We start from the raw sequence: 15,197 nt of genomic DNA on the forward strand, positions 1-15,197 counted from the left end.
GGTGCCGGTGTCCTCGCGGCCCGGCTGTCGCGTCACCCTCTGCGCCGCCGCTGGTGCACCTCCCCCGTCGGGCCCGAACCTCCGCCCTCCAGCCCTGGACCCTCGGGTACCGAAGGGTGACGGGCTCGCCGCCCAGGAACGTGCACGAGGGCGGCGTCTCCGTCGTCCGGGAGGGGCTTTGGGCCGCGTTTGGATAGTCGGGGTGGGGGTGGGAGGGGAGGGGGGACCATCCCGCCCCGCGGAGGCGAGTGTGGGTGTCAGGTTGAGGCGCGGACACTCAGGAAGACGTGGTGGTCGCGGGTAGAACCGGGAAAAACCGGGGAGGGGGGGCTGGAGGCGAGGTGCCCCCCGGAGAGGGCGTGCAGAGCTCTGGCCACCCCGCGGTTTCCCGAGCAGCTGTGCGGAGATTGTATGGCTGTCAGCTTCCTTTTTTTAAAAGTTTTCCTATCCTTTTGCTTCTCCCAGGCCAGCGTCCCCATTCCCCGGGCCCGGTGTGCCCCCTCGCGTGCCCGTCCACACTTCCCTCCTGTGGGCTTAGAGCGAGTTGTTAGAACTGACACCCAGTCCGCAGATGGCAAGCCAGAGCCTGCGGAAGTCTTTGATGAATCAGTGTTTTAGCTCCAGCTCCTGAATGTAAAAGCTCATAGTGGATTCTGATCCTGAAATCGGGATAAACGAGGCCTCCGTGGTGACAGGTCTGCACACATGTTCCTCTTCTGTGACAGTGGTTGTGGGTCATTGGCCCTTGAGGGGGATTGGGGAACTCGGGGGTGGGGGCCCCCCAGGGACCCATCTGGGTTGCCCGCCCTCTTGATCATTCTGTCAGGGCCCCAGGGACTGGGAGAACCTTCTGGAAGGACAGATCTCTGGACTGACATGCAGAGTGTTAGGTATTAGAGTCCTAGTGAAAGGAATACAGACTCAGAGGCAGGTGGGTTCCAGTCCAGCTCCACCGCTACTGCCTGTGACACTGCTGGCCCGGCCAGCTCTGCCTGCCTTTGCGGGCAGAAGTGCCTTTTCCGAGAGTCTGCACAATACTGGTAAGTGCCAGAGGGACTGCAGGGGGTGTTTGCTATGGGGCCTTCTGATTGTAGAAAGTAGCCATGTTCTTTGCAGAAAATTCATAGAACAAAGAAACATTTTAAGTGTACGATTTTATGCATCTTGACATATGTACACACACACCTGTGTTTCTTCTTCTTGAACGACTGTGAGCCTTTGCTTCCCTCTTAAAGATCCAGATCTGAGACAGGGACTCTGTCCGGTTCACTGCCTCGTCCGCAGCTGCTCGCACACTGAGCACGTGCGGGAATGTGGACCCCATGCCTTCGGTTCATCCGGGGGACCATATGGTCTCTCTACCCTCCCTAGTCTTTCGCAGTAGGAAGTAGGACTCTGTACCCTCTAGTCTTGGGGTTCTTCCAAAATGGGGAGGCTGTGGGATACCGGCAGCCAGTCCACCAGCATCCACAATAGCCCCTCATCTGTCTCGGTCTCGCCTGCCTCCACCCCTTCTCCATGCAGGCAGGGCAGTGTTTCTGAGATGCAGGTGCTTTCCCCTCAGGGGAAGTGTAAGCGTCTGTGTGATCTGCGCCCCTTTTCTCTTGGCCCTGCCACTCAGCCTCAGCTCACTCCTGTTCCCTTAAACAGAGCTTCTAGCCACACTTAGCTTTTGGGTTTGTCCGTCCGTCTGTCGTGTCGTCCCGTCCGTCCCCCCCGCCATTTTCCATGTTTGAGGAAAACACATAAAGTTGCAGGTTAAACTATTTAATAGAATAGATGTTTTAAGCACCTTAGAAACACCCATCTATATAATAAAAGCCTAAGCAACCGTTAAGACCAGTCGACTGCTCAACCGGTTGACCAGTTGCTATGATGCACACAGACCACCAGGGGGCAGGTGCTCAATGCAGGAGCTGCCCCCTGGTGGTCAGTGCGCTCCCACAGCAGGAGCACTCCGCTGCTCAGCCAGAAGCCAAGCTCATGGCTGGCAAGTGCAGCTGTGGCAGCAGGAGCCTCTCCCGCCTCCGCGGCAGCGCCACTGAGCGGCAGCAATGGCAGGCACAGCGGGCCAGGGTGAGCAGGAGCGGCGAGGTGCCCGGCCCCAGCTTGGGCTCCTCCCTGGCCGCCTGTCACTTCGCACACTGCTACAGCTCTCGGATCGACCGAAACCAGCAGTCTGACAACACCCAAGGGGTCCCAGATTTCGAGAAAGAGCAGACCAGGCTGAGGGACCCCACCAGTGCACGAATCCGTGCACCAGGCCTCTAGTTTAATAATAAAAAGACACCTTATGGACTTCAAAGAATTCATCCCTTACCACTCTTGCTTCAGGCCTCGCCTGCTCACCTGTCTCCATCTAGACCCTCAGGATGGCCATCGTGGGTCCCGGACCTGGGCTGGGTCTTCCTACTGCGTGTTCCCCCCATTCACATGCGTTGCCCTTCTCTGCCCTACAGTTAAGTCAAGTGCTTGTTGCCTGTTGGACAACAGAGTGTAAGCCACTGGAGGGCAGGGCTGTCTGTCTTGCTGACTGAGTAAACCAGATTTATGTTCAGATAGCTGCCCTAGTGGTGGTGAGGAGAGCTGAGTGCTAACAAGTTGCAGCTACAGACTGACAGCCTGTTGGCGAAGAATGACCAGGATGTGCTTTTCCTTCGCCTCAGCAGTTTCACATCTAAGATTCATCCCAAGGAAATGAGATTTTTGTGCATGGATGTGACTCACCTTCTTATTTATGGCTTGCAATATAGGAGATGGCATAAACGTCCAGCAGTGGGGTTGAGAACTCACACCACACTGTGCACCCATTAAAAATTACACCATAACAGGTGAACCTTCTGACTTGGCAACATGTGTCACCTAATAAATTAAGACACAAAATAGGTTATAGAGAAGTATGATCCCAATTTTTAGAAATATATACTCTAAAATGTTTATTGTCCTTATTTTTGGAAGATGAGGCTATGAGTGGTTTTTTTCTTTGTTCTATGAGTTTCTGCAAAGAACACGGCTACTTTATTTCTCACGGCTACTTTTTCAGAAAAAATTTTATTTCCAATATTAAAAAGTAATCTAGCTTATAAAAATCATAAGTATAATAAACCCTCATATTTATATGGCTTTATTTTAAGATAATTTAAGAATTTTGGACTGGGCAGATTTTACTAAACCTGAGGCAACTAATGAGAAATGTTTAATGAATAAATTTATAATCTAAATGAAATCACATCACACCAATTTATGAAGTCGGTCTTGTAGAGCTCACTTTGCAGATAAGAAAAGTGAAGCATATAGAATAAGGTAACCTGCTCAGAGTTTCATTGCACGGAAGTGGCGGTTGGGCTTAGAGTGGTTTTATCCCAGAGCTTTTCCTTCTGTCGTCAGTACTGCCCAGCGCTGCCCCGTCTTTCCAGGATACAGTGTGCAGGGGTCTGCCACCAGCTCCTGAGCGTCTGCATCTTCTTTGCACCAGTCTGACTCTTGGCACCAGTGGTCCTGGCAGCTGTGGGAGGTCTTCCAGGGCATCCGAGTCTGGACATGTACCTGGGCATAGTCAAGTGCATCGTGGTAACTTCAGGCTTCTCATTTCTTGTGTGAGTAAGCTTCTTCCTCTGACAATTAAAAAAGTAAGGAAGACTTTATTCCAGACTTGCCATAGGAGGGAGAGGTAGGGCTCAACTTCAAATAGGGCTGAGGCATCTGTCAGCAGGCAGAGTGAAGGATCAGCAAGAATCAGGCAGGGGATTCTCTCTCTACACTGACTCAGCAGCATTCTTGAGTCAACTGGACTGGGCAGGGCCAGCAGGAAGCCTAGGGTTGTGCCTTGTGGAGAAGAGGGCCCTGGGGAGCCTGCTTGGCGTTGGTCCAGGAGAGTGTCTGTCAGTGCCCAGTGAGCCTGTGGACAGCCCTCAGACAGGTGGAGACCACCTGAGTGGCAGCTGCCCTTAGCTGACTTGCTCGCCTGGTTGTCTGTGGATCCATAAATACCCGGGAGACATCGAGCCAACACTGTCCCACAAGCTGCCCTGGGACAGTCCTCCTGGAACCCTCAATCCCAGTTCACACCTTCTGTGTACGGATTCCCCATCAGTTGCTTTTATTTTGGTGGCGCGAGCGGGGAGGAAAGGAGCTTCTGAAGAAAGCAGACTGTCGATGCCCCACATCAGCCCTGAGGGGCCTCCCTAGGTGGACCAAGGCCCAGCCAGCATGTGGTCATTGAAGACGCAGAAACGAAGCATGGAACGAAAGGACTGATTCGTCCTAGTCCTCCAGGGCCACTGGTGAACATCCACCTGGCACCAGGGTGTGCCTCTGGCTTTCCTCTTCACTCCTGGTCAGAGACCAGACACTGGTGTTGCTTGTTTGTAGATTTTTGGCTTGTGGAGACAAATTATTTGATAAAGATAAGTCCAAGGTTATGGTTCGATTGCTCTGTAGAACATGAACCTGCTTTGTCTCCAAATTGAAAGGCTTGATTTAGTCAACTCCAGCTCTTCCGATGCCCTCTGCACGGTGGGGCTCTGACACGGGGGGCGGGGGCAGAGGGGAAACACTGCCCATGTCCTAAGGGGCTACAACCACTGGGACTGGGTGTCCTGCAGATGCTGCTCTGCGGATGGGATGTGTCCAGTGGCTGGCTCTGAGTCCATTTGTCCCTATGTCTGGATTGGCTCCAGACCTGTCGGTGCAGGTTGGGCTGATATGTTTTTGCTGAGGCACGCCTCTCCATTTCTCTGTCTGTTGAAAGATTGTGAATAAAGGAGCTTCTGGACTTGTCTTCTGTCCACTTCTTCATTTACTGCAACCCAGTACCTGGGATTGGTCTGGCTGTCAGGACAATGAGGCTGTTCCTGGCAGTGAGGCCGCCTCTGGGATGGCTCCCTGTGTGCCTGTGGCTGCTCTTCTGTGAGATGTCCGGCACTGGTGCTGCTTGAGGACATGGGCCTACTGGTTACTCTCCCTCTGCCCACACTTGGTGATTCCTGACCTCTCTTTACACACCTGCCCTTTGATGCCTTCATTTATTCACTCACAAATACTGGCCCTCGCACAGCAGACACTGCTGGTGCCGGGTGTGACAGTGACGTCTGCCCTGGAGGGGCCCACATGGAGAGAACTGTCTCCAGGCTGTGTTTTGGGCAATATGATTCCTGCCAAAGGAGATATAACTTCTGTTTTCTTTCTTGGCAGTGAAAATTTCCTTATAGTTTACAGGTAGAATCAATGAAATTATACATACATGTATGTATTTAAATAATCTTTAATGGTAGAGACTGAAAAACACCTCAGTATTACTCTTACCAATTTAAAAACAAAAAAATTGTTAAAAAGGTAATGGCCACAAAATAATCTTTTTAAAAAATATTTTTTAATTCTCACCAGAGGATATGTTTTTTATTGATTTTAGAGAAGAAGGGAGAGAGAGAAAGAAATATCCATTGGTTACCTCCTATACACCCCAACCAGGGAATGAACCTGCAACCTGGTGTGTGCCCGGCCCAGGAATCAAACCTGCAACCTTTGATGTACGGGCTACGCTCCAACTACTCAAGCCACCCTGCGGCCAGGGCCACAAAGTTATCTCTTTAGCATTTCATTTCCCACCACTCTGCCTATGCTGACAGGTGGTGGTGTGTGTGTGACATACTGAGCTGAAAATGGAAGGCCCCTCTGCTGTCACAGGTTCCCAGATCTTTGTGTCTCCGAATTTTTCTTTGCAAATGCCACACAAGAGCACATTGTAAGGTAACATTCCTGAGGTAGTTTGTGATTCAAAGTGGGAGAGATTGGCAGTGTGAAAAACAGGAAAAAACTGTGTGTGTTTAATTAAAATAGTGAGCTTTTCATTGCTGGGGTGAGAAAGGAGGAAAAACATTTGAATGAAATCAAAGCAGAGCTGAGCCCGACTCTGTAAAATAAAGAGGAGAGTGTTTCTGGAAACTCAGTGTTGTCACTTGCAGTTTTAGTAGAAAAATGCTGGAAACAAAAATCCTTTTTGTTGGTGAGGGAAGGCAGCCAGCCCAAGCATGGTGGGCGGCTGCACAGATGGGGGCCCCGCCTGTGGGCGCTGGGGTGAGGGAAGGGTCTGCTGCGCTCCTGGCTGCTGGCGGGCCTGAGGAGGGGGGTCGGCAGCACCCAGCCTGGAGCCTGGTGAAAGAATGGAAACCTAGTCACACTCACAGTTTGTAATTTACTTTTGCTTCAACAAACCTGACAAGCCTGCTCTTTTCAAAGCTAGACCTAGAATAATGGCCTGGAATTGGAGAAGTCTTTTAACACCCTTTCCAGACTTGTACCTAGCTACCGCTGGAGTGTCATAAGAAAAACCCCTCTGCTTCAGAAATACGGTGTAACCTTCCTAGATGTGGGATCCATGCCCGGAGGTCCAAACTGCAACCACCTTCTCGTTGAGATAATGATCAAAAGTTGCATTACTTGATAATGCTCCCAAGATAAATGCCTGTTTGTCTAGTAAGAGCTCTACTGTGGTCTTGGTGTGTGGATGCATGTGTTCCATTATATTTAATAACTTAATGAGCAAGACCTCTACATTTCAACATAAATGTGTGTTATATCCATTCAGTTTTTATGTATTTCTCACTTAATGGCTATTAAACAGGTAACTTCAGATTCTGATGGGGCCACTGCCCACCAACAGGCAGTTCTCAAACCATCATCAGTGCCCGTGCTTTTTCCCTGATAATTTACTTACACGCAGCGTCTTCATTTGTGACGCAGTTAGCCTTGTCAGTGTCAGGTTGTGGAGATGGAGGTGTGTGGGGCGGGCGCAGCTGTGTGGTGGGAGCGAGCGCCCTGTGAGGAGCCATCTCGGCGGATGGGTGCAGCCAGTGGTGGCCACTGTGCTCAGTCCTCAGCCCCGGAGAGGCTGGCCTGTCCTTGTGCTGCTTTTGCATAATGAGGATTTTTGTTTTGTTTTATCAGAGGACACTAAGCCCTGATGACTTACAGAAAACCAAAGTGAAAAGAACAGGCCGTTAAGATAAAGATGTCATCATGGAGTTTTTCTGACCTCAAGTCATGCCTTATATTACGTCTTTTTTAATAGAAGGGCAACTTAGGACACAATGCTCTGCTTGTTGTTTTAGATTTTGAATTCTAACTCTTTGAACTAACTACATTGTATGTTTTCACATTTTAGAAAGGGCAATTTTCCATTCAGAGTTATTCACCATCTCAGATGTTATACACATTTGCCTTAGTGAACTTTTAAAAAATATATTTTTTTATTGATTTTAGAGAGAGGAAGGGAGAGGGATAGAAACATTGATGAGAGAGAAACATAGATCGGCTGCCTCCTGCACGCCGCCTACAGGAGACCGAGCCCACAACCCAGGCATGTGCCTTGACCAGGAGTTGAACTGTGACCTCCTGGCTCCTGGGCCAATGCTCAACCACTGAGCCACGTCGGCTGGGCCATAGTGAACTTTTTGTACTGTATTTGTTTACTTGAGGTTGGAGGAGGCTGACTTAACTTATATGTGGATTTCTGACTGCAGGTGGGCAGTGCCCCTGACAGCAGTGTTGTTCAGGGTCAGCTAGTTCTCTTTTCAGCCCCTTTATTGAGGTGTAGTTGACATACAGGAAACTGCACAGCTGAGTTTACAGGTAACACGTGTTCACCCATGATATCATCACACAATCAAGGTAATGAATGGAACCATCACCCCAAAAGTCCCCTCGTAAATCCCGCCCTCTCACTTGCCCGACCCAGATGCTCTCTGCCACTTCAAATGAGCTCAGCTCTCAATGAACCAAAAATTTATATTCAAATGGAATCATAGTGTGTACTTTCTTTTTTTTTTTTTTTTAAATCTGGCTTCTTTCACTCAGCAAAATTATTTTGAGAAATAGCCATTTTTGTTTTTAGGATTTCAGAGTTAACTTCTATTTGGGTTCCTAGATGGAAAATATTACTTTTTTGAAAACTGTTAGCCTGTTTTGAATCCATTTGAGAAATCTCTTGAATAATAGTCTTAGCTAAAATCTTAAAAAGAAGCTACACTATGTTATCTTTGAAAAGTCCAACTCAAGTAATTTACACTTAGCTAAAGTTCCTCGCGTGTTTTTATGGAAAACTTTAGGCTCCTGATAGAGAATGGCTACTCACCATTGTCTGTGGGCTTTGTAAGGTGCCATAATAACTGGTTTCCTTTCCTTTCCAGGTCCTTCTGGGAGGTCAGTCATGGGTGTGAGAGGCTTGCAGGGGTTTGTGGCAAGCAGCTGCCCACATGTATGTACAGCAGTGAATTTCAAAGAGCTGGCCGAGCAGCACCAAAGCAAGCATCCCGGATGCACGCCCACCATCGTGGTGGACGCCATGTGCTGTCTCAGGTACTGGTACACCCCTGAGTCATGGGTTTGCGGCGGCCAGTGGAAGGAATACTTTTCTGTCCTGCGAGATTTTGTGAGAACTTTTACAGACGTGGGCATCAAGTTGGTATTCTTCTTTGATGGCATGGTGGAGAAGGAGAAGAGAGATGTTTGGGTGAAACGGAGACTCAAGAACAACAGGGAGATTGCCAGGATTTTCCATTATATCAAGACGCACAGGGAGCAGCCCAGCAGGAGCATGTTCTTCATCCCCTCGGGGCTGGCCATATTCACGCGGTTTGCTCTGAAGACGCTGGGTCAGGAAACCCTGTGCTCCTTACAGGAGGCTGACTATGAGGTGGCTTCTTACGGCCTCCAGAACAACTGTCTGGGGATCCTCGGAGAAGACACCGACTACTTAATTTATGACTCCTGTCCCTACTTTTCCATCAGTGAGCTCTCCCTGGACAGCCTCAGCACTGTCATGCTCTGTAGGGAGAAGCTCTGTGCGAGTCTGGGCCTCTGCCTGGCAGACCTGCCCCTTCTGGCCTGCCTGCTGGGCAACGACGTCGTCCCGGAAGGCATGTTTGAAACCTTTCGGTACAAGTGCTTGTCCTTCTATACCTCTGTGAGAGAGAGCTGTGACAGGAGAGGCAACGTCATCTTCGCTGTAGCAGACCACATAGCTAAAGTCCTTCGCTTATATCAAGGTGAGAAAAAGCTGGAAGAGATGTTACCTTTGGGACCAAACAAAGCTCTTTTTTATAAGGGGATGGCATCATATCTTTTACCAGGACAGAAATCTCCATGGATTCCCCCAAAAGCCAAAGCTATAACAACTTTGGACAAGCAGATAGTATCAGTGAGTTCAGACCCTGAATCCAAGCAAGAAAGTCCTGAGAGTTCAGACCCTGAATCCAAGCAAGAAAGTCCTGAGAGTACAGATTCTGGATCCAAGCAAGAAAGTCCTGTGTGTACAGACCCTGAATCCAAGCAAGAAAGTCCCATGTGTACAGACCCTGAGTCTAAGCAGGAAGATCCCATGTGTACAGACCCTGATTCTAAGCAGGAAGTTCCCATGTGTACAGACCCTGAATTCAAGGAGGAAGACCCCATGAATATGGAGCCTGAAATCAAGCGACAAGTAACCATGGTTTCAGACACTGAAATCTTAAAGGTAGGTAGATAAGCCCACCCTTATCTATGACGGCCTGATGGAAACGCATCCATCAAGGCACTCGTCAGTGAATATTGACCACCTGCAGTAGGTAAGGTGCTGTGGGGACGCAGAATAGGACCCAGGAGTTTAGTTAGGAAGTGTGACATAAGCCCTGAAAACTCACATGGTAAACCACATTTGACATTGTCACATGGCTGTTCCAGAAGAGGCCTCTGAAGGAGAGAGATCCCTGTGGGTTAAGGGATAGAGAGAAGCTCCCAGAAGAGGTGGAAGTGGAGCCAGACCTCAGTGGAGCTGATGTGCTTCAAGCAGGCACGTAGGGAAATGGGTCACTTCTGATGATCTTCAGTTGGCTAGAGTATCAAGTCGTAGCTCTTTAAAATACTTTTTTTTTTTTAATCTTAAAGCTGCTAGCCTGTCCTCTGTTGTGATTTAAAGACATTTTTGTGGGGGCTGGCACGAGGTGAAAGGGATTAAAGTGGGGGAAAGGAGGGCATATGTAATACTTTGAACAATAAAGATAAATTTTTTAAAAAGACATTTTAGCAATGAAATGGACATTTTTGTAGTCTGTCTAGCCTTATAACAACAGTTGACACTCACTGAGCACACAGGATGTGTCAGCCAGATGCGTTTCCTGTGTTACCTCAATCCTCAGTAGTTTCGTGAGGTTGCCACTTTTTTTTTTTAATTTTGTTTTATTGCTTAGATAGGTTGCCACTTTTATTAAACCTATTTTATATATGAAGAAAGTGAGGAATAAAGAGATTAAGACTCAAGTCTGCATTAATGAATCAACATAACTAGTGCGTATAAACAATGAGACAATCGGATTCACCAAGGTTTGATATTCCAAGTTATCCTGCTGCCACATTTTAAGTGCCGTTAGCTATAGACTATTTAGACTTAAATTTTGGGTAGTAATGTAGATGAATTTTTTCTTGTAGTAATAAGAATGTTCTTCACAGGAAAATACAACTTGTATGTAGATTTATAGCCCTTCTGAGTTTAGTTCTTATTTGATAAGAAAGTAGAATCATTTAAATCATCCATCTCTTCACCTGCCTTCAGATTACTGAGCAAAGGAATGAATGTGACCAGCATCTCAGCCCAAGGAGTTTATAGTTTAGTGGGGAGATCAGACAGGGTCAGTGTGAGTCGAGCCCCGTGAGGAGGGGAGCGGAGGTTTGTTTATGGAGAGGGCGACACTGAGGTGAGCCCACAAGGGAGAGTTGCTGGTGAAGTGGGCAGCTGGGAGCTCAGGTGCAGGTGGGAGAGGGTTGAGCATTCCTGTTATTCCTTGCTGTGTGCCTTAAAACACTGGTGTGTGACATAAAGGTGCTGACTTTTTCTGTTTGAACGTCCTTGTGTTTGCAAGGAGAATTCCATTGTGTCTAAATTTTGAGCAGGTTGCTAGAGCCCAGCACGTGCAGGCGGAGAGCTACCTGGTGTACAACATCATGGCCAGTGGGGAGATCGAGTGCAGCAACACCTTGGAGGATGCCCTGGACCAGGCCCTGCCCAGCCAGGCCTTCGTCTACCGCCCGGTGCGGCAGCGTGTCTACTCCCTCCTGCTGGCGGATGGCCATGGTGAGTCCTCGTGACCGTGCAGGGCACAGGCGGTTTCTGACACTGGCCGCTGAAGACACAGATGCAATTAAACAGGGTTTGTTCCTTGGTGGAGGCTGTGATGGGATACCACCGACATCCACTTAAAGTGAGGTGGAGGCCACAGGCCTCTGAGTCTACTCAGCCAGCAGTTGCCCGCAGTCATTAAAAAAGAGCATTGTTGCCCTGACCGGTTTGGCTCAGTGGCTAGAGCGTCGGCCTGCGGACTAAAGGGTCCCAGGTTCGATTCCGGTCAAGGGCATGTACCTTGGTTGTGGGCACATCTCCAGTAGGAGGTGTGCAGGAGGCAGTTGATCGATGTTTCTCTCTCATCGATGTTTCTAACTCTTTATCCATCTCCCTTCCTCTCTGTAAAAAAAAAAAAAAGAGCATTGTTTCTATGAAATGTTACCTATTTATGCCTTAGAGGACTGTGTTTTTTCGAATGTGAAAACCCTTTCCTCTGCAGAGAGTAGCTGTTTACTATTAGGAAACTGTCTACTTACTGTCCCTCAAAATGAGATTTTCATAAAATAATTATATAAAACCTAGTACATCATATTTTAAAATATAAACAATTTTCCTTTAGGGTATTTGTCATAAGTTTATGTGTCTCCCCATCTTTTTGTCCGTTGTGCAGTAGCAGCGAGTATAGGGAGAGGACATGAGTGGCCAGGGCAGCAACCTGGGATACCTTCAGCACCGAGGAGTCCATCAGGCCCCAAACCCTCTCTGAGGAATGGTTTCGGGGAGTGAGGGGAGGAGAAGGGCACTTCTCCTAGAGACGCGTGGTGCTTAATGCAGTGGTATCTGTCACCTCAGTCACCTGAGAGAGGCCGACTGCACCGTCCTATCTGACGTGAGTTGATGAGAAAGAAGCTGATTTAAAAACAGGAACAAAAGAACCTATGTAATATGCTTTGGGGACAAATACTGTTTAATTTGTTTTCTTATATGGGTCTTTCTGAACATGAATGATTACACATTGATGATTTAAAAAGATTTTCATCATGAAAAGAATTTACATTATAGAATAATGTTTGCCTCAAATTATTTTTAGAGTACAGTTGGCCCTTGAACAAAACAATGCGAGGGTCAGTTAGGGGTGTCAACCCCACACTGAGTCAGAAATCCACCTACAACTACATTTGACCTGCATCCTCAGATTCCTTGAAAAATGGGGGTTTGAACTGCCTGGGTCCACTTACTAAAACTGCATGTACTAGTGTGTTATAGTTGAAATCATGGTGTTTGGGTGGCCAGACAGCGCTGTGGCCAACTGTGGGAAGAACCTGCAGTCACTCACCCTTAGCCCTCCCTGGCCTTCTGCCATTCTTTCCGATTCTGACGCTGTCTCTGAGTTTTAGTCTCCCCACTGATCATCTTAGCGACGTCACTGAGGAGGTAGGAGAAGCTGCTCCTCCGCATCGCGGTGGCTCACGATGTTGGCGCCGAGCCCAGGCGAGCAGCAGCCTCTGACGGGATTAGCTGTCCTGTTGCTGGGCATCCTCCTCACTTCGCCCAGTGGGCTGGGCAGGGCTGCCAGTCTTATGGGCACTCAGCCCTGTGGTACATAGTGTCCAGCAGGCGTGGCACCTTTGCAAAGTGCCTGCAGGCCATTCACTCATTGAAATCCTAGATACTGACCTAAAAGGTAACTTTAAAAATAATACATAAAAAAGAATGGAAAGTTATTCTGTTTTTTTAAGGACCATGAGCACACACACAATTGTAGATTAAACAGCAGTATAAAAACATTGCAGAACTACAAGGACATGTACATATGCATATGTTTTTAATTTTATTGTGGACAGTATTACAGGTGTCTCCCATTTTCTCCCTTTTGCCCCGCCCCACCCCAGGCCTTTCCCATGCTGTTGTCTGTGTCCTGGGGTTATACAGATCTGTTCTTTGGTTAATCTCTTCCTGTCCCCTCCCCTCAAACCCTCCCTCTGAGATCTGTTATTCTGTTCCAGGCACCCATACCTCTGGACCTATTTTGTTTGTCAGGTTTTTTTGTTGTTTTCTTTAGAATCCACTTATAAGTGAGATCATGTGATACTTGTCTTTCTCTGACTGGCTTGTTTCGCTTAGCATAGTACTCTCCAGGTCCCTCCATGCTGTCTCTAAGGGTAAGAGGTCCTTTTTTACAGCTGCATAGTATTTCATGGTATAAATGTACCACAGCTTTTTTATCCACTCATCTAATGATAGGCACTTGGGCTGTTTCCAGATCTTGGCTACTGTAAATAATGCTGCTATGAACATAGGGATGCATATATTCTTTCTGATTGGTGTTTCGGGTTTCTTAGGATATAGTTCCAGAGGTGGGATCACTTGGTCATACAGAAGATCCTTTTTTTAAAATATATTTTATTGATTTTCTACAGAGAGGAAGGGAGAGGAATAGAGAGTTAGAAGCATCGATGAGAGAGAAACTTCGATCAGCTGCCTCCTGCACACCCCCTACTGGGGATGTGCCCGCAACCAAGGTACATGCCCTGGACCGGAATCCAACCTGGGACCCTTTAGTCCGCAGGCCTACGCTCTATCCACTGAGCCAAACCGGTTAGGGCCAGAAGATCCATTTTTTAATTTTGATGTAAGTCCATACTGTTTTCCACAGTGGCTGCACCAGTCTGCCTTCCCACCAGCAGTGCACGAGGGTTCCCTTTTCTCACCAGCACTTGTTTGTTGATTTATTGATGGTAGCCATTCTGACAGGTATGAGGTGATACTTCGTAGGACAAATATATTTTTAAAAAACCTAGAAGATTGTTACAAACTTGACAATCCCAAAAATTGAGAGGTCGAAGTCCACATTGCTTCTTGCTCTCTTTTGCCCCATATGCCCCACATGTGCCCCCAGGCCCAGATCGGGAGGGAGTCGGTGCTGGGCAGGGGGAGGGGCACGTGACCTGGCAGGTTTCTGAGGGGGAGGTGGAGTGTGCACAGTCACCCATGCTGCTCCCAGGGAGACATGTCTTGGCTGCACGTGGATGTGACAGAGCGGCCTCATGTGTCGGGGTGACAGGAGCAGGTTTGGGCCTCCGCCCATCTCCATGCGATGGCCAAGTGGGAGGGAGATGAGAACCGCAGAGCTTTTCCGAGAGGCCTCCCTTCGCTCATGGACCTCAGAACCCAGCCAGTCGAGTGCCAGGGGGAGAGGCAGCCTTTTCTTTTAGGACTTCTGGGCAGTTTCCTCTTCTCTTTTTCTTGGTATATAGGCATTAAGATGACTTCATCTTAATTCAGACAAACCAAATTATTTGCAAACATGTCTGCTATAATTTCAAAGTGATGACAGATCAAAACCTCTGAAATGAAGTGGTGCCCCAGAGAATGGCCAAACTCCAGGGTTTTCTAGGAAAATGGGTTTATTGTTAATTGAAGATCTCAGGTAACACTTTGCATCTGGCTTGGGGTTTTGGAGGCATGGAGCTGGAGCTTTTCTGAGCAGGGTGATCCGGTTAAAAGTGGAAATGGTGCCGTCTGGATGTTCTGGGTAGGTGAGGACAGTCCGCCCACTGCCAAGCTATCCTGGTGAGCGCAGCCTCTGCCCTCACCTCTCGTGGCAGGAGGCACCCTGAGGGTCTGTGTAGCCACCTGACCTGTTCCTGTGACACAGAAGAACCCGCAGAGGGACCTGGTGCTCTTTACCTGCCTCCGCCTGAGGACGGGAGGGGAGTGTCTGAGGCTGGGGAGCTCGGGGGGCAGCAGGCTCCAGACAGGAGGAAGCACTACCTCTGCTTGGAAGGGTCCCTGGCAGAGCTGGGTTTGGGGACGCTTGGACCTCACGTATCTACTGATCCACTGTCTTTACTCAGATGGCGCCAGCTGCCCTCCCGTCCAGGAGTGGTTTGTGTACTCTGGGAACCCGCTGACACACCCGGACCTCGTCAGGCCTCTGCAGATGAGCCTCCCAGGTACAGACGGCCTCGGTCAAGCAGGTCACTGATTGTTCCCCGTGCAGTAGAGTGCAGTCACGGATTCGCCTGGAGATGCATTTTCTAGAACTGCACACGCACTAGTTGCCAGTTCAGTGGGCCCGGAGGAGGGCCTCTGTTGCTCACAG

At 48.6% G+C, this 15,197-nt stretch overlaps 1 protein-coding gene across 4 annotated transcripts in view; it reads left to right on the forward strand.

The window, feature by feature from the left end:
- The first annotated feature begins 288 nt into the window (after window positions 1–288).
- Window positions 289–15,197, forward strand: part of FAM120B (family with sequence similarity 120B) — a 30,924-nt gene continuing 16,015 nt past the window's right edge. Inside the window, exons 1-4 of one of the 4 annotated variants that reach the window (XM_014447977.2) lie at window positions 289–1,040; window positions 8,187–9,511; window positions 10,924–11,104; window positions 14,950–15,048. In XM_014447977.2, the coding sequence (XP_014303463.1) occupies window positions 8,207–9,511; window positions 10,924–11,104; window positions 14,950–15,048 (1,585 nt within the window). In that variant the 5' untranslated portion in view covers window positions 289–1,040; window positions 8,187–8,206. Of the gene's footprint in view, window positions 1,041–8,186; window positions 9,512–10,923; window positions 11,105–14,949; window positions 15,049–15,197 lie in introns of those variants that run through there. The other 3 variants (XM_006105899.3, XM_023746793.1, XM_023746794.1) reach the window with 3 other exon arrangements.

This window comes from Myotis lucifugus, unplaced genomic scaffold (genome assembly GCF_000147115.1).
Source record: "Myotis lucifugus unplaced genomic scaffold, Myoluc2.0 scaffold_733, whole genome shotgun sequence".
Lineage (NCBI taxonomy): Eukaryota > Metazoa > Chordata > Mammalia > Chiroptera > Vespertilionidae > Myotis > Myotis lucifugus.